General features: G+C 37.6%; 1 protein-coding gene across 1 annotated transcript in view; it reads right to left on the reverse strand.

Moving 5' to 3' along the window:
- LOC133657088 (calcium-activated potassium channel subunit alpha-1a-like) overlaps positions 1-27902 on the reverse strand; it is a 626717-nt gene that overhangs the window by 139041 nt on the left and 459774 nt on the right. Inside the window, 2 exon segments of the mRNA XM_062058010.1 lie at positions 17073-17153; positions 17590-17622. Of these exon segments, the coding sequence (XP_061913994.1) occupies positions 17073-17153; positions 17590-17622 (114 nt within the window).

A 27902-nucleotide genomic window follows, 5' to 3' on the forward strand; every position in this document is an offset into this window, starting at 1 on the left:
GGCACTGGGAGCAGGTGGGTTAAGTGTCTTGCCCAAGGACCGACGGCAGTGACTAGGATGGCGGAAGCGGGGATCGAACCTGGAACCCTCAAGTTGCTGGCACGGCCACCCTACCAACCGAGCTATACCGCCCCAGTTCAGTCATTCACTCATCACTATTTATTAGCATTGAGTGCTCTAAAAAAAAAAAAAAAAAAAAATGTAATGTAATGTTTTTTTCTTTGGGATTGTTAAAAAATAATTATTTTAGATGTGTTTGAAAATATGCATACAAAAAAATATTAAATGACACGTTCATTTCAGTGAATTTGATTGCCCATCCCTAGTACATACTGAGTGTATTCCCACAGCCCAGGTTAAGTCTCCTCCAAGCTACGGGCTACTTCACCTATCACTATTTATTAGCATTGAGTGCTCTAAAAAAAAAAAAAAAAAAATATATATATAATGTTTTTTTTCTTTGGGATTGTTAAAAATAATTATTTTAGATGTGTTTGAAAATATGCATACAAAAAAAATATTACATGACACGTTAATTTCAGTGAATTTGATTGCCCATCCCTAGTATATACTGAGTGTATTCCCACAGCCCAGGTTAAGTCTCCTCCAAGCTGCGGGCTACTTCACCCATCACTATTTATTAGCATTGAGTGCTCTAAAAAAAATAAAAAATAAAAATTAAAAATTAAAAATACAATTATGTAATGTTTTTTTTTTCTTTGGGATTGTTAAAAAATAATTATTTTAGATGTGTTTGAAAATATGCATACAAAAAAGATGTTACATGACACGATAATTTCAGTGAATTTGATTGCCCATCCCTAGTACATACTGAGTGTATTCCCACAGCCCAGGTTAAGTCTCCTCCAAGCTACGGGCTACTTCACCCATCACTATTTATTAGCATTGAGTGCTCTAAAAAAAATAAAAAAATAAAATAAAATAAAAAAATAAAAAATTATGTAATGTTTTTTTTTCTTTGCGATTCCATCCATCCATCCATTTTATATCGCTTATTCCCTTCGGGGGTCAAAAATAATTATTTTAGATGTGTTTGAAAATATGCATACAAAAAATTTATTACATGACACGTTAATTTCAGTGAATTTGATTGCCCATCCCTAGTACATACTGAGTGTATTCCCACAGCCCAGGTTAAGTCTCCTCCAAGCTACATGCTACTTCACCCATCACTATTTATTAGCATTGAGTGCTCTAAAAAATAATAATAATAATTAAAAAAAATAAGTAAAATAAAATTATGTAATATTTTGTTTCTTTGGGATTGTTAAAAATAATTATTTTAGATGTGTTTGAAAATATGCATACAAAAAAAATATTACATGACATGTTAATTTCAGTGAATTTGATTGCCCATCCCTAGTACATACTGAGTGTATTCCCACAGCCCAGGTTAAGTCTCCTCCAAGCTACAGGCTACTTCTCCCATCACTATTTATTAGCATTGAGTGCTCTAAAAAAAAAAAAATAATAATAATAATAATAATTTATGTTTTTTTTCTTTGGGATTGTTAAAAATAATTATTTTAGATGTGTTTGAAAATATGCATACAAAAAAAATATTACATGACATGTTAATTTCAGTGAATTTGATTGCCCATCCCTAGTACATACTGAGTGTATTCCCACAGCCCAGGTTAAGTCTCCTCCAAGCTACAGGCTACTTCTCCCATCACTATTTATTAGCATTGAGTGCTCTAAAAAAAAAAATAATAATAATAATAATAATAATTTATGTTTTTTTTCTTTGGGATTGTTAAAAATAATTATTTTAGATGTGTTTGAAAATATGCATACAAAAAAGATATTACATGACACGTTAATTTCAGTGAATTTGATTGCCCATCCCTAGTACATACTGAGTGTATTCCCACAGCCCAGGTTAAGTCTCCTCCAAGCTATAGGCTACTTCTCCCATCACTATTTATTAGCATTGAGTGCTCTAAAAAAAATAAAAAATAAATACAAATAAAAATGTATGTTTTTTTTCTTTGGGATTGTTAAAAATAATTATTTTAGATGTGTTTGAAAATATGCATACAAAAAAAATATTACATGACATGTTAATTTCAGTGAATTTGATTGCCCATCCCTAGTACATACTGAGTGTATTTCCACAGCCCAGGTTAAGTCTCCTCCAAGCTACGGGCTACTTCTCCCATCACTATTTATTAGCATTGAGTGCTCTTAAAAAAAAAAAAAAAAAAAAATTAAAAAAATTATGTAATGTTTTTTTTCTTTGGGATTGTTAAAAATAATTATTTTAGATCTGTTTGAAAATATGCATTGCCCATCTCTAGTACATACTGAGTGTATTCCCACAGCCCAGGTTAAGTCTCCTCCAAGCTACGGGCTACTCACAACCCCTTCAGCCTGATGGTGGCTCAAACAGCAGCAACCACTGCAAAAAAACCCGTGCAAAGAAGCGGCCTCAGTGAACCGTCATGCAGCAAACAGCACGGGCAGGCTACTGACTGATGCATCCCGCTAAGGGGCCAACCTACAGTGGCTACTTTGACTGTGCAGCATGGCATTACTGGGGTGGTAGCGGTATTTCACCGGCAGACTGCGGGCCCGGTTCAGCCGACTCTCCGCCAAGGACCTGGCGTCTTCTGGCACCGAGATACTGAGGCGCAGTTTGGAATGGCGAGCCGCAGGACCCGGCCCCGTGGGAAGCAGGCTCCCTTTACGGTTATTAACAAGGGGCACGTTGATGGCGCCGGGCTTAACCGACACGTCCTTGTGGCCTGGCAGGGCGTTGGGCAAGAAAGCGTTCGAGGCGATGGAGGTGCAGCCGGGGGCTTTAACGGATCGCTTATGGAAAGACGGTCTAACGTCATCCATTACTGTCAAACAATGAAGAATACAGAGTGTGAGGATAAAAGCTGTTCTCAGATAAACAATTAGGAAATGAGCACATTGGCATGATTTACCGATCCAAGCAGATTGTTCTGAATCAAAAAATAAAGAGACAGTTGAAACAACCTGACAAGGCATCATCAAAAAAGTACCTTTGACTTCTGATAAGCTCTAAAATAAGCATACAATAAAAGCCGGATCATTTCTTCTTCCTTTGTTATTCCACGTCGTCGCCGCTGCGACATTTCCTTCGCATTTTGTGACAAACATGAATTAATCAGGAGCCCCTTCACTTTTTTTTTTTCCTTTTTTTTTCCCCACCCTCACTTTGCGGTGGAACAAAGCGAGAGACGCCGGCATGGGCTTAAGCCAGTCAAATCCCTTCAGATGTTTTAGTCACGTCAAGCATAATGTGCAGCACACGTTTGCAGCTAATAATTTATGAAACGTTCTCTTGTCGTCGTTAAACATCGGGAAGGGTTCACCTCGGATGAAGGCTGCACTCGCACATGCGGTTCCGGTACTCGGGGTCCGGAACAACAAACAAAGAGACTTTTTGGGGAAGTTAATTTCTGGTATATTTGTCATGGCACCAAATGTTGATTGGGCAGTTTACGTAACATATTATGTGACAAATATTCACCTGCTTGTTGGCTTTATTTCCCATACAATACAGGCCAAAATTTTTGGACACACCTTCTCATTCAAAGCGTTTTCTTTATTTTCATGGTCAAAGTTTACATATACTTGTAAAGAGTTCAGAACTTTCCTCTTATCTTTGTCCATGTGATGCCAGATGAAACAAAAATTGAGCCGTTTGGCCACAATACCCAGCAATATGTTTGGAGGAGAAAAGGTGAGGCCTTTAATCCCAGGAACACCATCCCTACCGTCAAGCATGGTGGTGAAAGTATTATGCTCTGGGCCTGTTTTGCTGCCAATAGAACTGGCAAGCTTTTGCTTGAAATTTTGACCACTCCTCTTGACAAAATTGGTGCAGTTCAGCTAAATGTGTTGGTTTTCTGACACGGACTTGTTTCTTCAGCATTGTCCGAACATTTAAGTCAGGACTTTGGAAAGGCCATTCTAAAACCTTAATTCTAGCCTGATTTAGCCGTTCCTTTACCACTTTTGACGTGTGTTTGGGGGTCATTGTCCTGTTGGAACACCCAACTGCGCCCAAGACCCAACCTCTGGGTTGATGATGTTAGGTTCTGTGGTCAGACGAAACAAAAATTGAGCCGTTTGGCCACAATACCCAGCAATATGTTTGGAGGAGAAAAGGTGAGGCCTTTAATCCCAGGAACACCATCCCTACCGTCAAGCATGGTGGTGGTAGTATTATGCTCTGGGCCTGTTGTATTGCCAATGGAACTGGTGCTTTACAGAGAGTAAATGGGTCAGTAAAAAAAGGAGGATTACCCCCAAATTCTTCAGGACAACCTAAAATCATCAGCCCGGAGGTTGGGTCTTGGGCGCAGTTGGGTGTTCCAACAGGACAAGGACCCATAAAACATAAAAAGTGGTAAAGGAATGGCTAAATTGGGCTAGGATAAGGTTTTAGAATGGCTGTCCCAAAGTCCTGACTTAAACGGTGTGGACAATGCTGAAGAAACAAGTCCATGTCAGAAAACCAACACATTTAGCTGAACTGCACCAATTTTGTCAAGAGGAGTGGTCAAAACTTCAAGCAGAAGCTTGTGGATGGCTACCAAAAGCGCCTTATTGCAGTGAAACTTGCCAAATATGAACATTGCTGTATGTATACTTTTGACCCAGCACATTTGCTGACATTTTCAGTAGACCCATAATAAATTCATAAAAAGAACCAAACTTGATGAATGTTTTTTTGGTGACCAATCACTCTATCACAAACAAAAATTAGTTGTAGAAAATATTGGAAACTCAAGACAGCCATGACATGATGTTCTTCGCAAGTGTATGTCAACTTTTGACCACGACTGGTACATCAGGGGTGTCAGAGTCAAGGATCCGGTCCACGAATGAATGATCCATGGCCCCCCGGGATGATATTTGATTAGTATTAGAACCGGCCCGCAGGCCACAGCCGCCTGCTGCTGTTTTGCACGTACCAATACTCCATCGGTGTTGGCGCTAGGAATTTTCAAAATGGGGTCCAAGGGACCCCATCAAGTCATAAAAATGGGGTGCCACATTACATTTTTGGGGTCCCTCTTTTTTGTAAGCGTTTTGAAAACAAATGATTATTATTATTATTTTATTTTTTTATTTTTTTCCTGTCCAGCTTCTCAGGCAAATCATATAGTTCAGGGGTCGGCAACCCAAAATGTTGAAAGAGCCATATTGGACCAAAAATACAAAAACAAATCTGTCTGGAGCCGCAAGAAATTAGAAGCCATATTACATACAGATAGTGTGTCATGAGGTATAAATTGAATTAATTGGACTCAAAGGAAACTAAATGAGCTCAAATATAGCTACAAATGAGGCATAATGATGCAATATGTACATATAGCTAGCCTAAATAGCATGTTAGCATCGATTAGCTTGCAGTCAAGCAGTGACCAAATATGTCTGATTAGCACTCCACACAAGTCAATAACATCAACAAAACTCACCTTTGTGCATTCACGCACAACGTTAAAAGTTTGTTGGACAAATTGAGACAGAAAAAGAAGTGGCATAAAACACGTCCTAGAAAGTCGGAAAAAGTTATACATGTAAACAAACTAAAGGTGAGTTCAAGGACCGCCAAAATTAGTAGGACAAAACGGCGCTCGGCAAATACTCGAATCAGTGAAGCATGTTTAATATAAACAGTGTGATTTATAACAATTAGGGAGGTTTGTGTCATGTTTGTCCTCCTACAGAAACCATATTAAAACAATTTTTTTTTTTTTCCCCCTCATCTTTTTCCATTTTTCATACATTTTTGAAAAAGCTTCAGAGAGCCACTAGGGCGGCGCTAAAGAGCCGCATGAGCCGCGGGTTGCCGACCCCTGATATAGTTGAACAAATGATAAATGTATGCATTATCCTGTTGTATCTCACATTCTATATTGTGTTTTGGAAAAAGGTTGTCATGAACGTTACTTAATTCATTAAAAAAAATAATACAATAGAAAAAAATGTTCATGCTTATGTACATTTATTCAGTTATAAACATTCATTCACTTTCTTCTTTCCTTCACTGCTGCCAGTATTTTTTTCTATATTTTTAATGTGATATTTTCAGAATGTGTTAGTTCTATTTTTGGCTAAAGTAAGACAAAGAAAACAATCTGAAGTTGTCTTTATTTTTTAGTTTTAATGCCATGATTTTAATAGTCCGGCCCGCGTGTGCACAGATTTTCCTCCATGCGGCCCCTGAGCTAAAATGAGTTTGCCACCCCTGATTTACCTTGTAGATTGTCACTGAAGGCATCACAACTATGAATAACTCCATGTGGAGTTACACTACCGTTCAAAAGTTTGGGGTCACATTGAAATGTCCTTATTTTTGAAGGAAAAGCACTGTACTTTTCAATGAAGATAACTTTAAACTAGTCTTAACTTTAAAGAAATACACTCTATACATTGCTAATGTGGTAAATGACTATTCTAGCTGCAAATGTCTGGTTTTTGGTGCAATATCTACATAGGTGTATAGAGGCCCATTTCCAGCAACTATCACTCCAGTGTTCTAATGGTACAATGTGTTTGCTCATTGGCTCAGAAGGCTAATTGATGATTAGAAAACCCTTGTGCAATCATGTTCACACATCTGAAAACAGTTTAGCTCGTTACAGAAGCCACAAAACTGACCTTCCTTTGAGCAGATTGAGTTTCTGGAGCATCACATTTGTGGGGTCAATTAAACGCTCAAAATGGCCAGAAAAAGAGAACTTTCATCTGAAACTCGACAGTCTATTCTTGTTCTTAGAAATGAAGGCTATTCCACAAAATTGTTTGGGTGACCCCAAACTATTTGAACGGTAGTGTATGTACTTAACAAAAAAAGGTGAAATCACTGAAAACACGTTTTATATTGTAGTTCCTTCAAAATAGCCACCCTTTGCCTTTACTGCTTTGCACACTCTTGGCATTGTCTTGATGAGCTTCACGAAGTAGTCACCCGAAATGGTTTTCAGCCTTGAAAGAGTTCCCAAGAGTGTGTGTTTTCATGACTATTTACATTGTAGATTATCACTGAAAGCATCAAAACTAGGACACCTTTAAAGTAGGGCTGCAGCTAACGATTAATTTGATAATCGATTAATCTGTCGATTATTACTTCGATTAATCGATTGACTAAAGAGACAAACTACATTTCTATCCTTTCCGGTATTTTATTGAAAAAAAAACAGCATACTGGCACCATACTTATTTTGATTATTGTTTCTCAGCTGTTTGTACATGTTGCAGTTTATAAATAAAGGTTTATTAAAAAAAATACAATTAAAATAAATAAAAAAAATTTAAAAAATTATAAATTGCCTCTGCGCATGCGCATAGAATAAATCCAATGAATCGATGACTAAATGAATCGCCAACTATTTTTATAATCGATTTTAATCGATTAGTTGTTGCAGCCCTACTGTAAAGTGAAAACTCTTTCAGGTGACTACCTCTTGAAGCTCATGCAGAGAATGCCAAGAGTGTGCAAAACAGTAATCACAGCAAAGGGGCGGCTATTTTGAAGAAACTAGAATATAAAACAAGTTTTCAGTTATCTCACCTTTTTTTGTTAAGTGCATAACTCCACATGTGTTCCATTCATAGTTGTGATGCCTTCAGGGACAATCTACAATGTAAATAGTCATGAAAATAATTAAAAAAAAAACATTGAATGAGAAGAAGGTGTGTCCAAACTTTTGGCCTGTACTCAACTATAATTGCTACGCTTTAAGTCCGTGGTTCTCAATTTTTTTTCCACCGAGTACCACCTCACTGTGGGCTCTCCGAGTACCACCAGAATGACCAACAATTAAATACAGTAGCGTGGCAGGCCTACGTAGTCATTAAAAAACAGGGCGTACGTTTTATTTTCCAAGTGTTTTTCATATTTTGTGACACTACACGCAGTTTGAACAGTCACACTATGTTTGACTATTCAATTCAGTGGTTCTCCACTAGGTGGAGCACCACTGCTGAGTTGGCATAGCAAACGCCACAGAGACCAAAGACTTCTTGTTTTACTCTCTAGCATTGTTTAGCTCGAGAGCAACATAACCAACAAAGGAAGAAAGTGAGAAGAAGAAGTAGTACATTCTATTACATTGTTTTCATATGCTATTTCTTATCAAAAAGTTAGTTTTTATTTAAAAAAACAAATGTTATGTGTTAAAAATTGTGTTGTTTTGGGGGCGGCCAAGTACCAATTGAATTGGTTTCAATTAGGGATGTCCGATAATGGCTTTTTGTCGATATCCGATATTGTCCAACGCTTTAATTACCGATACCGATATCAACCGATACCGATATCAACCGATATATACAGTCGTGGGATTAACACATTATTATGCCTAATTTGGACAACCAGGTATGGTGAAGATAAGGTACTTTTTTAAAAAAATTAATCAAATAAAATACGATTAATAAATTAAAAACATTTTCTTGAATAAAAACGAAAGTAAAACAATATAAAAACAGTTACATAGAAACTAGTAATTAATGAAAATTTGTAAAATTAACTGTTAAAGGTTAGTACTATTAGTGGACCAGCAGCACGCACAATCATGTGTGCTTACGGACTGTATCCCTTGCAGACTGTATTGATATATATTGATATATAATGTAGGAAGCAGAATATTAATAACAGAAAGAAACAACCCTTTTGTGTGAATGAGTGTAAATGGGGGAGGGAGGTTTTTTTGGGTTGGTGCACTAATTGTAAGTGTATCTTGTGTTTTTTATGTGGATTAAAAAAAATAAAAATAAATAAAAAATAAAAAAAACGATACTGATAATAAAAAAAACCGATACCGATAATTTCCGATATTACATTTTAACGCATTTATCGGCCGATAATATCGGCGGACCGATATTATTGGACATCTCTAGTTTCAATTGATCTCAATAGGAGACCTTGATTTTAGATACAGTGGGGAAGGAATTCATACGGCCCCATTCCTTGGTGGCCGTATGGAAGGCAATGCAGTCCGCTGAAAATGACGGAAAGAGCCACTCTACATAGCAACTGACGCTGTGGTCAAAGTTGGAATTGCCACAAAACACATTTTAAGATATTCAAAACGCTACCGACGTCTGGCAGCTTAAGTGGATAGCGTAGTGCACCCCCTCAATTCGTCACGTTTCATGTGTCAGGTAAACCGCAAGGAACGGGGCCATGTGTATATGTATATATATATATATATATATATATATATATATATATATATATATATATATATATATATATATATATATATATATATATATATATATATATATATATATATATAGATATAGTTTTATTTAATAAAATTATACCCAAACATTTAATAAAGTCAAATACAAATAAGTCAACAGGAGAAGAATCCAACACTTCTCTTTTCTGAAGTAAATATGTACAGCAGGACTCAAAGCTGACGTTGAAACAACATGCTTTTCAACGACGTTGAATCAATGTTGGGTTGTGACGTTGATTTGACCATTGAAATTTGGTCATTTCCCAACCGATATTCTACAACACAAATACAACGTTGAAACAACATGCTTTTTGACGACATTTAACCAATGTCAGGTTGTGACGTTGATTTGACCATTGAAATTTGGTCATTTCCCAAATAATATTTTAGAACTCTAACCTAACGTTGAAACAACATGCTTTTCAACGACGTTTAATCAATGTTGGGTTCTGACGTTGATTTGACCATTGAATTTTGGTCATTTCCCAACCAATATCCTACAACACAAATACGTTGAAACATGCTCTTTGACGACGTTTATTCAATGTCAGGTTGTGACGTTGATTTGACCATTGAATTTTGGTCATTTCCAAACCAAAATTCTACAACACAAATACAACGTTGAAACAACATGCTTTTTGACGACGTTTAATCAATGTTGGGTTGTGACGTTGATTTGACCATTGAATTTTGGTCATTTCCCAACCTTTATCCTACAACATAAATACAACGTTGAAACAACACGCCTTTTTACAACGTTTATTCAATGTCAGGTTGTGACGTTGATTTGACCATTGAAATTTGGTCATTTCCCAACCAATATTTTTCGAACTCAAACCTAACATTGAAACAACATGATTTTCAACGACATTTAATCAATGTTGGGTTCTGACGTTGATTTGACCATTAAAATTTGGTCATTTCCCAACCAATATTCCACAACACAAGTACAACGTTGAAACAACATGCTTTTTGACAACGTTTATTCAATGTCAGGTTGTGACGTTGATTTGACCATTGAATGTTGGTCATTTCCCGACCAATATCCTACAACACTAATACGTTGAAACAACATGATTTTCGACGACGTTGAATCAATGTCAGGTTGTGACGTTGATTTGACCATTGAATTTTGGTCATTTCCTAACCAAAATTCTACAACACAAATACAACATTGAAACAACATGCTTTTTGACAACGTTTATTCAATGTCAGGTTGTGACGTTGACTTGACCATTCAATTTTGGTCTTTTCCCAACCAATATTTTTCGAACTCAAACCTATTGTTGAAACAACATGATTTTCGACGACATTTAATCAATGTTGGGTTCTGACGTTGATTTGACCATTGAATTTTGGTCATTTCTTAACCAATATTCTACAACACAAATACAACATTGAAACAACATGATTTCGACAACTTTTAATCAACGTTGAGTTCTGACGTTGATTTGACCATTGAATTTTGGTAATTTCCCAACCAAAATTCTACAACACAAATACAACGTTGAAACAACATGCTTTTTGACTACGTTTAATCAATGTTGGGTTCTGACGTTGATTTGACCATTGAAATTTGGTCATTTCCCAACCAATATCCTACAACACAAATATAACGTTGAAACAACATACTTTTTGACAACGTTTATTCAATGTCAGGTTGTGACGTTGATTTGACCATTGAATTTTGGTCATTTCCCAACCAATATCCTACAACACTAATACGTTGAAACATGCTCTTTGACGACGTTGAATCAATGTCAGGTTGTGACGTTGATTTGACCATTGAATTTTGGTCATTTCCCAACCAATATTCTACAACACAAATACAACATTGAAACAACATGCTTTCGACAACTTTTAATCAACGTTGAGTTCTGACGTTGATTTGACCATTGAATTTTGGTAATTTCCCAACCAATATTCTACAACACAAATACAACGTTGAAACAACATGCTTTTTGTCTACGTTTATTCAATGTCAGGTTGTGACGTTGATTTGACCATTGAATTGTTGGTCATTTCCCAACCAATATTTTTCTAACTCAAACCTAACGCTGAAACAACATGATTTTCGACGACATTTAATCAAGGTTGGGTTCTGACGTTGATTTGACCATTGAAATTTGGTCATTTCCCAACCAATATCCTACAACACTAATACTTTGAAACATACTGTTTGACGACGTTGAATCAATGTCAGGTTGTGACGTTGATTTGACCATTGAATTTTGGTCATTTCCCAACCAATATTCTACAACACAAATACAACATTGAAACAACATGCTTTCGACAACTTTTAATCAACGTTGAGTTCTGACGTTGATTTGACCATTGAATTTTGGTAATTTCCCAACCAATATTCTACAACACAAATACAACGTTGAAACAACATGCTTTTTGTCTACGTTTATTCAATGTCAGGTTGTGACGTTGATTTGACCATTGAATTGTTGGTCATTTCCCAACCAATATTTTTCGAACTCAAACCTAACGCTGAAACAACATGATTTTCGACGACATTTAATCAAGGTTGGGTTCTGACGTTGATTTGACCATTGAAATTTGGTCATTTCCCAACCAATATCCTACAACACTAATACTTTGAAACATACTGTTTGACGACGTTGAATCAATGTCAGGTTGTGACGTTGATTTGACCATTGAATTATTGGTAATTTCCCAACCAATATTTTCAAACTCAAACCTAACGTTGAAACAACATGCTTTTCGACGACGTTCAATGAATGTTGGGTTCTAAAGTTGATTTGACCATTGACTTTTGGTCATTTCCCAACCAATATCCTACAGCACAAATACAACGTTGAAACAACATGCTTTTTGACGACGTCTAACCAATGTCAGTTTGTGACGTTGATTTGACCATCGAAATGTGGTAATTTCCCAACCAACAACGTGGATCCGACGTTCGACATCAACATTGTCTCAATTTACAGACACAACTATTTTGCAACATCGTTTCAAAGGACATGTGCGTATAATCAATGTTGTATCAATGTCTTGTGCCTGCTGCTGGGTTATCGCCGGGATATATGCATGGATTCGCGGCATCTCGTAAAAGTTTGCGATATTTCACTCAACATCGCCAGTCCCAGAGTCGTGTATAAAGAGAATATGGCCCACTGGGTTTCAAAGTTGGTAGCCCTGTAGTCACGTCCAATCAGAGAGAGTATGGCCAGATGATCTCCTCAATGATTGGTCAAAAGCTGACTACAGGGCGCCATGTTTGCTACCAACCATATTCATGCACGTTTCAAAGGGGTCAAGGCTCTCTAGATCAGGGGTCACCAACGCGGTGCCCGCGGGCACCAGGTAGCCCGTAAGGACCAGATGAGTAGCCCGCTGGCCTGCTCTAAAAATAGCTCAAATAGCAGCACTTATCAGTGAGCTGCCTCTATTTTTTAAAATTGTATTTATTTACTAGCAAGCTGGTCTCGCTTTGCCCGACATTTTTAATTCTAAGAGAGACAAAACTCAAATAGAATTTGAAAATCCAAGAAAATATTTTAAAGACTTGGTCTTCACTTGTTTATATAAATTTATTTATTTTTTTACTTTGCTTCTTATAACTTCCAGAAAAACAATTTTAGAGAAAAAATACAACCTTGAAAATGATTTTTTTAAACACATATACATTTTTACCTTTTAAACTCCTTCCTCTTCTTTACTGACAATTTAAAACAATGTTCAAGTAATTTTTTTTTTTTTTTATTGTAAAGAATAATAAATACATTTTAATTTAATTCTTCATTTTAGCTTCTGTTTTTTCGACGAAGAATATTTGTGAAATGTTTCTTCAAATTTATTATGATTAAAATTCAAAAAAAAATATTCTGGAAAATCTAGAAAATCTGTAGAATCAAATTTAAATCTTATTTCAAAGTCTTTTGAATGTCTTTTCTGGAAAATCTAGAAGAAATAATGATTTGTGTTTGTTAGAAATATAGCTTGGTCCAATTTGTTATATATTCTAATCTGATTTTAACCTATTTAAAACATGTCATCAAAATTATAAAATGAATCTTAATCAGGAAAAATTACTAATGATGTTCCATAAATTATTTTTGTAATTTTTTCAAAAAGATTCGAATTTGCTAGTTTTTCTCTTCTTTTTTTTTCGGTTGAATTTTGAATTTTAAAGAGTCGAAATTCAAGATAAACTATGTTTCAAAATTTAATTGTCATTTTTTTTCGTGTTTTCTCCTCTTTTAAACCGTTCAATTAAGTGTAAATATCATTAGTTATTAATAATAACGTAGAGTTAAAGGTAAATTGAGCAAATTGGCTATTTCTGGCAATTTATTGAAGTGTGTATCAAACTGGTAGCCCTTCGCATTAATCAGTACCCAAGAAGTAGCTCTTGCTTTCAAAAAGGTTGGTGACCCCTGGTGTAGAGGAAGGCAAGGATAGGGAGACCAGTCGAATATGTGCTGGAGAGAGAGAGAGAGGCCTTTTCCTGCCTTCGGTGCAGGGAGGCTGGTTGGGTTTGGTCCTTTGGAGGACAGAGCACGCTCGGGTGACCCCCCCCCCCCCCCCCGGGCGATAAACAGACGTTTATCCCAGCAGTCAGCTGCCTCCTTGATTTACGGGGCGCCACCGATAGCTCCTGGATTCATCTGGCCCTTGTCAAACAACGTGTGGCATTAGAGCGCGCTCAGCCGCCCTGGCAGCCCCACTGTGCTTTCTGAACAACCCAGACGGCAACTGTCCCTTCCCCAAATGCTAATCACGTGACGCTTTGCGAGCCCTTATGGGATGGATGAAGAGGCGTAGCGGGGAGCATGATGGCCTTTTTGTCTTTACTACCTGCACTGCGCTTGCAGAAAAAAAGAAGAAAGAAAATCCCCTTTATGCCATGCATTGTTGTCTTTATGGTTCAATGTAAACCAGGGGTGTCCAAAGTGCGGCCCGGGGGCCGTTTTTTTAACGGCCCCACGACACATTCTAAAAATACGATTAAAAAAAACCCCAAACAAACGTGGTATAAAAGAGCAAACAGGTGAAATGTAACAAGAAAATGTTGCAATGTTTACTCTAATAACACAAAGCTGCCATCCATTTCTTTAAAAAACAATATTTAATCAAAATCAACGTCATTATGAATTATTGACCTATTCAAGGCTCCAATTACGTCACATTAAATATTCCACTTTGAGGTATTCTTTGGGGAAAATGTTGCATATTTTGTAGGGATGTCCGATAATGGCTTTTTGCCGATATCCGATATTCCGATATTGTCCAACTCTTTAATTACCGATACCGATATCAACCGATATATGCAGTCGTGGAATTAACACATTATTATGCCTAATTTGGACAACCATGTATGGTGGAGATAAGGTACTTTTTTTTAAAAAATAATAAAATAAGATAACTAAATTAAAAACATTTTCTTGAATAAAAAAGAAAGTAAAACAATGTAAAAAAACAGTTACATAGAAATTAGTAATGAATGAAAATGAGTCAAATAAACTGTTAAAGGTTAGTACTATTAGTGGACCAGCAGCACACACAATCATGTGTGCTTACGGACTGTATCCCTTGCAGACTGTATTGATATATATCGATATATAATGTAGGAACCAGAATATTGATAACAAAAAGAAATGGGGGGGAGGGAGGTTTTTTGGGTTGGTGGACTAATTGTAAGTGTATCTTGTGTTTTTTATGTTGATTTAATAAAAAATAAAAATAAAAAAAAAAATAAAAAAAAACAACGATACAGATAATAAAAAAAAACGATACCGATAATTTCCGATATTACATTTTAACGCATTTATCGGCAGGCCGATATTATCGGACATCCCTAATATTTTGTGTTTGCCATATAAAAAACTGAGCTGTTGTTTTTTAAAAGAAGGGCTTAAAACGAACAAACAAAAAACATAAAACAACAATAAAACTTAGAATTGACGGACAGATCTGAAGCTGATCTCGAGATTATTGTGCTAAAAGTGATCAGTAAAAAAAAAAAAGGAGAATTTATTTTTTAACACTTTAATGAGTAGGACCCTTTTGATTCCCCAATCATTTTAGTGGGATTTTTTTTTCCCTCAAAAAATGTCAATGTTGTTATGAGTTATTGACCTTTTTAAGGCTCCAATTATTTTATAATCTCAAATATTCTACTTTAAAATTTAATTGGGGGAAAATATTGCATATATGGTGGGGGGGTTTTTTCCCATAGAAAACCTGGGTTTTCTTTGACAAAAAGGGCATACAACTTAAATGTTTAAAAACGTTTTTTTGACAGATAGACCTAATGTTGATCTAGAGCAGGGGTCACCAACCTTTTAGAAACCAAGAGCTACTTCTTGGGTACTGATTAATGCGAAGGGCTACCAGTTTGATACACACTTAAATAAATTGCCAGAAATAGCCAATTTGCTCAATTTACCTTTAACTCTATGTTATTATTAATAACTAATGATATTTACACTTAATTGAACGGTTTCAAAAAGAGGAGAAAACACACAAAAAATGACAATTAAATTTTGAAACATAGTTTATCTTCAATTTCGACTCTTTAAAATTCAAAATTCAACCGAAAAAAAGAAGACAAAAACTAGCTAATTCGAATCTTTTTGAAAAAATTAAAAAAAGAATTTATGGAACATCATTAGTAATTTTTCCTGATTAAGATTCATTTTAGAATTTTGATGACATGTTTTAAATAGGTTAAAATCCAATCTACACTTTGTTAGAATATATAACAAATTGGACCAAGCTATATTTCTAACAAAGACAAATCATTATTTGTTCTAGATTTTCAAGAACAAAAATTTTAGAAGAAATTCAAAAGACTTTGAAATAAGATTTAAATTTGATTCTACAGATTTTCTAGATCTGCCAGAATATTTTTTTTGAATTTTAATCATAATAAGTTTGAAGAAATATTTCACAAATATTCTTTGTCGAAAAAACAGAAGCTAAAATGAAGAATGTAATTAAAATGTATTTATTATTCTTTACAATAAAAAAAAAAATACTTGAACATTGATTTAAACTGTCAGGAAAGAAGAGGAAGGAATTTAAAAGGTAAAAAGGTATATGTGTTTAAAAATCCTAAAATCATTTTTAAGGTTGTATTTTTTCTCTAAAATTGTCTTTCTGAAAGTTATAAGAAGCAAAGTAAAAAAAATAAATGAATTTATTTAAACAAGTGAAGACCAAGTCTTTAAAATATTTTCTATTTGAGTTTTGTCTCTCTTAGAATTAAAAATGTCGGGCAAAGCGAGACCAGCTTGCTAGTAAATAAATACAATTTAAAAAATAGAGGCAGCTCACTGGTAAGTGCTGCTATTTGAGCTATTTTTAGAACAGGCCAGCGGGCTACTCATCTGGTCCTTACGGGCTACCTGGTGCCCGCGGGCACCGCGTTGGTGACCCCTGATCTAGAGATTTAAACTTTGAAAAATAATAATAATAATAATAATAATAATAATAATAATAATAATAATAATAATAATAATAATAATAATAATAAATAATGACACATTTTTTATATTTTTTTGACCAAAACACTTTGGGTTCACCGGGATCAAGCCTAAATGTATATTATATATTGGTTTTTAAAATAAAAAATACCAAAATGGCCCCCGCTTGCTTTTGATTTTTGTGTGTGGCCCTCAGTGGAAAAAGTTTGGACACCCCTGATGTAAACACAAGAAAAAGGAAGCATGTAGTGGGACCTTGCTCAAGAAGCAGCCTGAGGAACAAAACAATATCCATGTTCTTAACAAATATGTCAACTTAAACTTTAAAACAAAAAAGAGCATGTGAAACTCCATTTGCATTTACCTAAACTGCAATCAGCTTTGAATCGAACGCCAGTCTCTTTTTGGCTTCCACTGTTCCCTGGTGTTGTAGCGCCATCTGCTGCTAGATGCAGCACAGTACAAAAAAGAATGGTTCATGGAACTACAGAGCGTTGTCATCGTCAAAACACAAAGCTCACAAATGGAGATCTATCTGTTTGACTTGTGTGTGTGTTTGGGGGTGGTGGTGGGGATGTTTTAAGATTTGCAGTCTACTGTCAACATACACCAAAAACATGGCGTGACGGTTAAATCAGACATAACAGCGTTGCAGCCTGGAAGGGATGGCAACGCTGTTAGCCGTTAACTCTCACTGGATGTCTTTGTTTCAAGACACAAGACGACATGCTGACGGGAACAAGAAAAAGCAGAAGCTGAAGGAAACCATCAGTATAATCTGGTTACATTACAACAAAAACAACAACAACAACAACAACAACAAAAACAGGGTCTGCAGTGCGAGAGCGTAACGGGGGGGAGGGACAGAGAAGCACACTTACGTGATCTGACATATCCGTTATACTTATATTTGGCTGAGGAGAATGCAAAGACAAGTGGCAGGTCACACGGGGGGAGAAAGGTCGTCAAACACACATTAGGAAATAGAGACATCAACATAAGAGGGTGGAATGGATGTGAACCGATGAACACTTTTTTTTTGGGGGGGGGGGGGGGGGGGATTGCATACTCCGGAACAAGGGAGTCATGAAGGAGACATGTAGAAAAATCACACAAGATATGGGGATGATTGAAATGTGGCACAGGAAGAGGAAATGGAATGATTTGTCCATTCACAGAATGAGCTGTGCTTTGTAAGGCGAAAGGGCGGAAGAACCAAAATGAAACGTAAAGTGTTGTTTTGATTCATTTCTTGAGAGTGCTTGTTTTGTTTCAAACACGGTAAACGGCAACGGCAATGTGGGGACGGACAACGATACCAGCGTCCTGGAATTACAAGGATATAGGGATAAAGTGTTTAGAAGAAAAAAAAAACGGGTCATTGAATTAGTTTATAGCCTGGGGCCGTACTTATCAAGCTTCTTAGAATTACTCCTAAGAAGTCTGCTAAGAGTTGACTTAAGAGTAAATCAATTCTTCTAAAAGTTAGTTATCAAGCGTCTTACTCACACTTTCAGCGAAGTGTAGGACTGGGGTCGTACTTATCAAGCTTTTTAGAGTGCCATTTTACACTTAAGTCCTGAGAATTTGCGAAATTTAGTCCTACTCTCAAACTTAAGAATAAAAGCGTTTTATCAACATTCTTAAGTCTAAGAATCACTCCTACTCTCCACGATATTTAAGAGACCTTCAGAGGTGTCTTAAGTGGTTAGGAGTTGCCAGCAGGGGATGGCACTGAGGCGAGGGAGACGTGCGCGAACGTTCAGGGAACGGAACAATGTTTTTTTTGTTTTTTTATGACGAGCAGCTGATCAAACGGTATCGTTTAGACAGAGCGGATATTATTTTTGTCACAGATTTAATACTTTTCGATTCCTTGTTGATTTCTGCATGTGTCTGCAGTGGGCTAGTATATATAGAGCCACCCACACCAGTTTCAAATTAGTTGCCTAATTAATGAATTGGAAAGAAAATGTTATGACAGTAGCGTATGTGTGTGGCCGTGAGGTGAGTGACGTCAGTGAGTGTGTGGGCGAGAGAAGAGAGGGAGCGGTAGCGTGAGTGCCGGCGGGGACTTGTTTGTTTTGTATTATTTTGTAGTTTATTGTCAAAATATACACTCCCATTGTCCACTTAAATATTTCCAAGATATTTCTTTATTCTTAGACAACGGATTCCCTTCCGTGATTGGTCATTTCTATGGACACAGAAATGACGTCACCTAAAATTGCGTTTACGGCACATAGTAATGTCGTAATTCAGCTCTGAGTGTGACACTTAAGATTCAGTCCTACACTTCGCTGAAAGTGTGAGTAAGACGCTTGATAACTAACTTTTAAGTGCAGCTTTCAGCGAAGAATTTATTTACTCTTAAGTCAACTCTTGGCAGACTTCTTAGGAGTAATTCTAAGAAGCTTGATAAGTACGGCCCCTGAATCTTAAGTGTCACACTCAGAGCTGAATTACGACATTACTATGTGCCGTAAACGCAATTTTAGGTGACGTCATTTCTGTGTCCATAGAAATGACCAATCACGGAAGGGAATCCGTTGTCTAAGAATAAAGAAATATCTTGGAAATATTTAAGTGGACAATGGGAGTGTATATTTTGACAATAAACTACAAAATAATACAAAACAAACTAGTCCCCGCCGGCACTCACGCTACGGCTCCCTCTCTTCTATCGCCCACACACTCACTGACGTCACTCACCTCACGGCCACACACATACGCTACTGTCATAACATTTTCTTTCCAATTCATTAATTAGGCAACTAATTTGAAACTGGTGTGGGTGGCTCTATATATACTAGCCCACTGCAGACACATGCAGAAATCAACATGGAATCGAAAAGTATTAAATCTGTGACAAAAATAATATCCGCTCTGTCTAAACGATACCGTTTGATCAGCTGCTCGTCATCAAAAAAAAAAAACATTGTTCCGTTCCCTGAACGTTCGCGCACGTCTCTCTCGCCTCAGTGCCATCCCCTGCTGGCAACTCCTAACCACTTAAGACACCTCTGAAGGTCTCTTAAATATCGTGGAGAGTAGGAGTGATTCTTAGACTTAAGAACGTTGATTAAAAAAGCTTTTATTCTTAAGTTTGAGAGTAGGACTAAATTTCGCAAATTCTCAGGACTTAAGTGTAAAATGGCACTCTAAGAAGCTTGATAAGTACGGCCCCTGATCAGTGGCCTTGTGGTTAAGAGTGTTCAAACCGAGTCATACCAAAGACTATTAAAAAAAAAATGGGAGCCATTACCCCCCTGCTTGGCGCTCAGCATCAAGGGTTGGAATTGGGGGTTAATTCACCCAAAGCAGCGGGCTCCCCTCACCTCCCAGGGGGGTGGAACAAGGGGATGGGTCGAATGCAGAGGGTCATTTCACCGCACCTAGTGTGCGTGTGTGACTATCAGTGGTACTTGAACTTTTATTTATAGAACAGTGGTTCTTAACCTGGGTTCGATGGAACCCTAGTGGTTCGGTGAGTCGGGCCTCAGGGGTTCGGCGGAGGTTCGAGACACACCCGACTCATCGTGTAAATAAAAACGTCTCCCTATCGGCGTATTACGGATATGGCAACAGCAGAAGTCAGACTGATTTGCAGGTGTGTAATTTGTTGTGAGTTTATGCACTGTGTTGGTTTTGTTCTTTGCACAAGGTTCATTTTGTGCACCAGTAAAAAAAACATGGTAACACTTTAGTATGGGGAACATATTCACCATTAATTAGTTGCTTATTAACATGCAAATTAGTAACATATTGGCTCTTAACTAGTCATTATTAAGTGCTCTAACCATAACCCTAACCCTAACCCCCTAACACTAACCCTAACCCTCTAACCCTAACCCTAACCCCAACCCTAACCCTAACCCTCTAACCCTAACCCTAAACCTAACCCCAACCCTAACCCTAACCCTAACCCTACCCCCATGCCTTATTCGGCATGGCCTTATCATAACCCTAACCCTAACCCTAACCCTCTAACCCTAACCCTAAACCTAACCCCAACCCTAACCCTAACCCTACCCCCATGCCTTATTCGGCATGGCCTTATCATAACCCTAACCCTAACCCTAACCCCAACCCTAACCCTCTAACCGTAACCCTAAACCTAACCCCAACCCTAACCCTAACCCTACCCCCATGCCTTATTCGGCATGGCCTTATCATAACCCTAACCCTAACCCTAACCCTCTAACCCTAACCCTAACCCCAACCCTAACCCTCTAACCCTAACACTAACCTTAACACTAACCCTAAACCTAACCCAAACCCTAACCCTACCCCCATGCCTTATTCGGCATGGCCTTATCATAACCCTAACCCTAACCCTAACCCTCTAACCCGAACCCCAACCCTAACCCTAACCCTAACCCTCTGACCCTAACCTTAACCCTAACCCTAACCCTAAAACTAACCCCAACCCCAACCCTAACCCTAACCCTACCCCCATGCCTTATTCGGCATGGCCTAATCATAACCCTAACCCTAACCCTAACCCTAACCCTAACCCCAACCCTAACCCTAACCCTCTAACCCTAACCCTAACCCTAAAACTAACCCCAACCCCAACCCTAACCCTAACCCTACCCCCATGCCTTATTCGGCATGGCCTTATCATAACCCTAACCCTAACCCTAACCCTAACCCCAACCCTAACCCTAACCCTCTAACCCAAACCCTCTAACCCTAACCCTAACCCTAAAACTAACCCCAACCCTAACCCTAACCAAATAACTCTAAATTAAGTCTTTGTTACTTAGAATATGTTCCCCTAGTGTCCAAAAAAACTCTAAATTAAGTCTTTGTTACTTACAATATGTTCCCCATATTAAAGTGTTACCAAAAACATATAACTTTGTCTTGAATTTGAAAAAAAACAACATTTTATTTTTCACTAAAGAAGGGTTCGGTGAATGCACATATGAAACTGCTGGGGTTCGGTACCTCCAACAAGGTTAAGAACCACTGTTATAGAATAACTAAAAGAACTAGAAAAAAATTGGTAAATTATTTGTATTAAATCAGACTAAATATACATTTTAGACTCCTGAAAATACCCAATAAAATGACAGAATGGTTGAAGCAAAGTGGTGTACTCTATTTTCCATGAATTGGAAATTAATTTGCAGAATTAACAATTGACTAATTGTACTCGTTATCAACCAATATTGTTATTTAACCTTGTTGCTGCTCTGTATGAACTACACACGCAATTGCTTTGTTGTGTGTAAATAACAAAATGGTTGATCTTTGTTATGGCTCGGTGTTGTTCCACGTCTGTTATCAGTTCACTGAGGGTTCCTGATGCTTCTATGAATTGCCAATCCATGCTTTGACTCAGGAGGCACTAAGCAAAGAAGATTCTCCGGCATCTTGAGGCGCTTTAACTGGACCGGGCACTGCTGACACTCCCTACTAAGAGTCTTTTCCATCACTAAAGGTCACAATGAGAGCCCGAGGCTGGACGGTGACACAGATCCTGGAACAGCGACCCACAGCGGCCCTGGCATCTGTCTCTAGCGATTTGCCTGTGCCACCATGGCGGCGGGCTACATGTAACTGGCTAGCATCTGGGGCATATATCGAGGCAGCACAGGACAGGAGGTTAGGAAAGGGGGGGGATGAAGCGGGACCGAGTCTGCCTGGTGGATAGGAGCTGTCAGGGCAAGTTTGGTGACGGGACCAGCAGGGCCGGGAAAATGAAAACATAATTTCTGTGTCAGGAGGGATAAGGTCCCCAGCAATGAGATGCACAGAGCTAGAAAGGGCGATCCAATGGAAAGTTAAAGCCTCGGATGACTAAAAACCATGGTAGTTCCTTATCCAGCTTTAACTGACTGTTCATGATACGATTTTCCCAAGACCTGGTAGTCAGGTCATCAAACAGACTATAATGAAATGAGGACACATCTTCAGATAAACTGTTTATGATGCCAGAAGTTCTACTTATTTTCTGAGAGCCTCCCAGGGTTAACAGCTTTGCAATGTTTCCATGTACTGTAACTACAAATACACGTCAAGAGAGCCATCAAACTGTTAAGTTATATTAGCAGCTAAAGAATGCAATAGGATGCCTGGTACAAATCAGGAGGGTTAGCATACTAGCAACGTCGCTCATCTATCTACAAATACACCTCAAGAGTGCCACCCGGCAGTTATCTGTATTGCAGCAAAATGACCTGGGGAGAATCTACAGATACCCATCAGTTTGTGAGTTGTACAAATTTTGTGAAGTCGCAAACATCTCTGCAACTTCGCCTTCACATCTGAAATTATGCCTCACGAGTGCCAGCAAACAGTTATCAGTATTCCAGCAAAAGCATCAATCAGACATTCCGAGGAGCGTAATCAGGAGTACATCTTTACCTGTATCTAGAAATACGCCTCAAGAGTGCCAGAAAACGGTTTTCAGTATTACAGCTAACGTATCTATGGGTTCGATACAGGAGATGCCTATCATTTTAGGAGTGGTCCTCATTTTCCAGTAGTCTCCAAGGGAAAACGCCTGACTGTTGCAACTGAAGAGTGCCAGCAGGATAAAGATAACGGGGCTGTTTGCAACCTTACGCCAGTGCGAGAACACGTAAACACACACATTAATGATGTTTGTTGTTAGCTAATGATAGCTCTGTGGCAAGGTTTAGCTACAGTACTAACGTTAGCTATCATTGAATGCATAGCCAATTGTAACAACAACATGACCGCAAATTGTTGGTCTGAATTCCAGACTAATTCCTTGGGCCGATGAGAAATTTTAATTCAAGGTATTTAGCAATAGTTCTGGTAAACTAATGATGCTAACGTAAGCTAGCCTGTGGTGTTCTGATTTGGTTTGACAGCCCTTTCAGGTTACAGTATCCGTTTTGCAGCCTATCCACGCCCGTACTTTTGGAAGTTTTCCGGAAGCCTCCCAACTGAGGGTTGGAATTTCTCATACTTGCCAACCTTGAGACCTCCGATTCCGGGAGGTGGGGGGTGGTCGGGGGTGGGGCGGGGGTGGGGCGGGGGTGGGGCGGGGGTGGGGCGGATGTGTGGTTGGGGGCGGGGGGCGTGGTTGGGGCATGGGTAAGAGGGGAGGAGTATATTTACAGGTAGAATTCACCAACTCGAGTATTTCATATATATATATATATATATATATATATATATATATATATATATATATATATATATATATATATATATATATATATATATATATATATATATATATATATGTATGGGAAAAAAAATCACAAGACTATTTCATCTCTACAGGCCTGTTTCATGAGGGGTTTTCCTCAATCCTCAGGAGATTTTATAACTGTAGAAAATCTCCTGAGGATTGAGGAAAACCCCTCATGAAACAGGACTGTAGAGATGAAATAGTCTTGTGATTTTTTTCCCCACACATACATATTACGCTCTACCACGGTATCGAGCACTATTTTTTTGGATAATCTAATTAAGACATATATATATATATATATATATATATATATATATATATATATATATATATATATATATATATATATATATATATATATATATATATATATATTTTTTTTTTATTATACATTTAAATAAAAGAAATACTTGAATTTCAGTGTTCCGGAGGCTATCCAGTAGATGGCAGTATTGTACTGTTTAAGAGTGTTGTTTACGGCAGACAAACTGCTTTACGGTAGACGAAAACGTGACTGCTGTTGTTGTGTGTTGTTACCGCGCTGGGAGGACGTTAATGAAACTGCCTAACAATAAACCCACATAAGAAACCAAGGACTCGCCCTCGATCATTCTACAGTTATAACGTGATTGGGCAGGCACGCTGTTTATATCGCCGCTGTCCCCACTCAGGTCCGCATGGAGCTGGAGGGGGCGAATTCCGGGAGATTTTCAGGAGAAATTTTCTTCCGGGAGGTTTTCGGGAGAGGCGCTGAATTCCGGGAGTCTCCCGGAAAATCCGGGAGGGTTGGCAAGTATGGAATTTCTGCAACATTGCTTATCAATTGTATCAACAATCCGTGCTGCAGCAAATGGAACTTAAAAATAGGGTCAACCAAAGTCCATAATTTCAGGATTAGCACAAATACATTCAGTATTCAAGCAAATGTTTCGATATGATTTAAAAATGTGTTATACACATTTTCCCAAGAGACTGCTGGCAAAATCGAAGGGTTGTCATCCATGCTACTTCGCCCATGTTGAGCTACAACGGCTCTGACTGGAGACAGCCAGCAAACGCTTAAGTCATCCAAGTATTCCAGTAAATGAAATCAAGTCCAGATGCACCCTAAGTCATGAAGTCATCACGGATAAAGATGTCTTATCTCGTTGGGGAGAAGTCAAAGAAAAGGAAACGGTGAGAGGAAATCCAGTAATCCTCGACTTGACAAGCGACTCCTTCACTTTGTTCAGAGAAAGTCGGCGTTAAAAAGGAGGAAAGAAGTCTACAGGAAGAGGGAGGCTTTCTTGCAATCCTACTGGGGCTCGAGGGAGAAGTGAGATCAGTAACCATGTAATGGCCAGTAATTGGTACCCAGGGATACCAGCCCAACTACGAGAGGCCAAACTAAACTCATCATGGCATGTTTGACATTAATCTGGGCTGAAGTCGGCAGACGTTGGGAGAATGCCGAGGAGGAAATCAGATCTGTACGTCTGAAACCAAGACTTTGATAGCCGAGGCCTACTGCTGCCATGTCTAATCGACACACAATTTAGTCGTTCGAGAGCTAGCATGGACTCATTTAGCGTTTTTAGCTTGTGTTCTCTTTGTGGTGTCAAGGTTGTTAAAACACGGAGATAGACAGTTTGAACCAGCTATGATCACAGGCCAATGTAGGGAATAATTCTTCAGGCTTCTTAGATGTTTCTGGTCATTTTTGAACAAAAATATAAACAAAATCAAACCTTACTGCAAATGATATACAAACAATAGGCACATAACCAAATAGAAGAAGAAATCATTACATTTGCAGCGTAAAACCTGTAGAATGAAACGACACAGTCCACTCTGTATGGACGAGACACCTTACCTTAAAAAAAACATTTAACACTCCGGTATATCTATATCATACATCGTCACAAAACTGCATGTTGAAATGCAGCATGCCAGCTTGGCCACCTACAAAACTGTACAATACAACAGCACCACAACACAACTCACCCACCGACAACATTTAGTGGAACACAATGATGACGACAGATACATATATGAGAGAAACACAAAAAACGAGAGAGAATTAGAGAGATAACCAGCTCACCAGAGGGATGGATTGATAACTAGGAATGTATAGAACCAGATAGAGCAATATATATACAGTGAAATAGATAGTTTAATAGTCTTCTTGCTAGCTAGCTCTTGAAATAGTCAAAAAATGTCGACCGGAAAATATACAACAAAGACAGAAAGAATGGAAATGCAAATTAACTAATAACATAAATAGATAGACTGCTAGTTAGCCAGCAACATAAACAGCAAAATATACAGTACATGATTAGATAACGATAAACAGAGACAGAAAATAAGCAAAATTTAGAGATTATTAGCTAACCAGCAACGTAAATAGCCACAAAAGAAAAGCAGAACTAGCAACATGAACAAAGAGTCTGCTCGTTGGTTAGCAACATAAATAGCCACAGACAACACTGATATAAATAGAGTCTGCTTGCTAGCTACACAAATACATTAACTTACATAAATCACCAGAAAATATAAAAACAAATAAAGGAATCGTCAAAATATTTAAATAAAAACATATAAATGAAACGGACAACAGTTAGCTACATAAACAGTAATAATGCCAGTTAGCTAGCAATATAACTAGCCAGAAAAATTATAAAAAGTGTTTGCTAGCTATCTACATACTGTAAATCACCAGAAAGAAAAAAAATAAAAAGACAGAAAAGAAAGACTGTTAGAAAGCAACATACATAACAGATCGACACCAGTTAGCTACATAAAAAGTAATAATGCTAGTTAGCTAGCAATATAAATAACCAGAAATCGTACAGTAGTTTTACAATTATCAAGCATGCTTGCTAACTAGCCTAATACTGTACATAGACAAAAAGAAATGGACAGAAATCGAGTAGCTCAAAATCAAACTAAGAGCAACCGCAGGCTAACGAGCAACAGAAATAGCAAATAGACTACGAGCTAGCTAGTTGGTTAGCATCCTAAATAGCCACAGACAACAATGATATAAATAGAGCTACACAAATACATAAACCTACATTAATCACCAGAAAATATCAAACATAGACATAGCTATATAAATTGTCAAAAAAAATAAAAAAATAAAAAATTAAAAATTAAAATAAATAAAATAAAATATATATACTGTATATATAAAACAGCGAGACCAACTGCCAGCTAGCTAAATTAACATAAATAACAGACAGACAACAGTTAGCTACGTAAACAGTAACAATGCTAGTTAGCTAGCAATACAACTAGCCAGAGAGCATACAGTAGATATACAATTATAACGAGTGTTTGCTCGCTAGCTACATACTGTAAATCACCAGAAAGAAAACATTTAAAAGACAGAAAACAAGTAACAACAAGAAAGCAACACACATAACAGCTACATAGAAAGTGATCATGCCAGTTAGCTAGCAATATAAAAAACCATAAATCATACAGTAGATATAGCATCATCAAGCCTAATACTGTAAATAGACAAAAAGAAATGGACAGAAGGACACAAAGACAGAAAACGAGCAACTCAAAAACAAACTAAGAGCAACCGCAAGCTAACGAGCAACATAAATAGCAAATAGACTACGAGCTAGCCAGCAATATAACGATGATAGATGGATAGATACACTATATTGCCAAAAGTATTTGGCCACCCATCCAAATGATGAGAATCAGGTGTCCTAATCACTTGGCCCGGTGTATAAAATCAAGCACTTAGGCATGGAGGCTGTTTATTTTTGATTCATTGCCAATATTGTTTGTTTGTTTTGTATTATTTTGTAGTTTATTGTCAAAATATACACCCCCACTGTCCACTTCAATATGTCTAAGATATTTCTTTATTCTTAGACAAGGGATTCCCTTCCGTGATTGGTCATTTCTATGGACACAGAAAGGGCGTCACCTAAAATTCCGTTTACGGCACACAGTAATGTCGTAATTCCGCTCTGAGCGTGACACTTAAGATTCAGTCCTACACTTCGCTGAAAGTGTGAG

This window comes from Entelurus aequoreus, linkage group LG09 (assembly GCF_033978785.1).
Source record: "Entelurus aequoreus isolate RoL-2023_Sb linkage group LG09, RoL_Eaeq_v1.1, whole genome shotgun sequence".
Classification (NCBI taxonomy): domain Eukaryota; kingdom Metazoa; phylum Chordata; class Actinopteri; order Syngnathiformes; family Syngnathidae; genus Entelurus; species Entelurus aequoreus.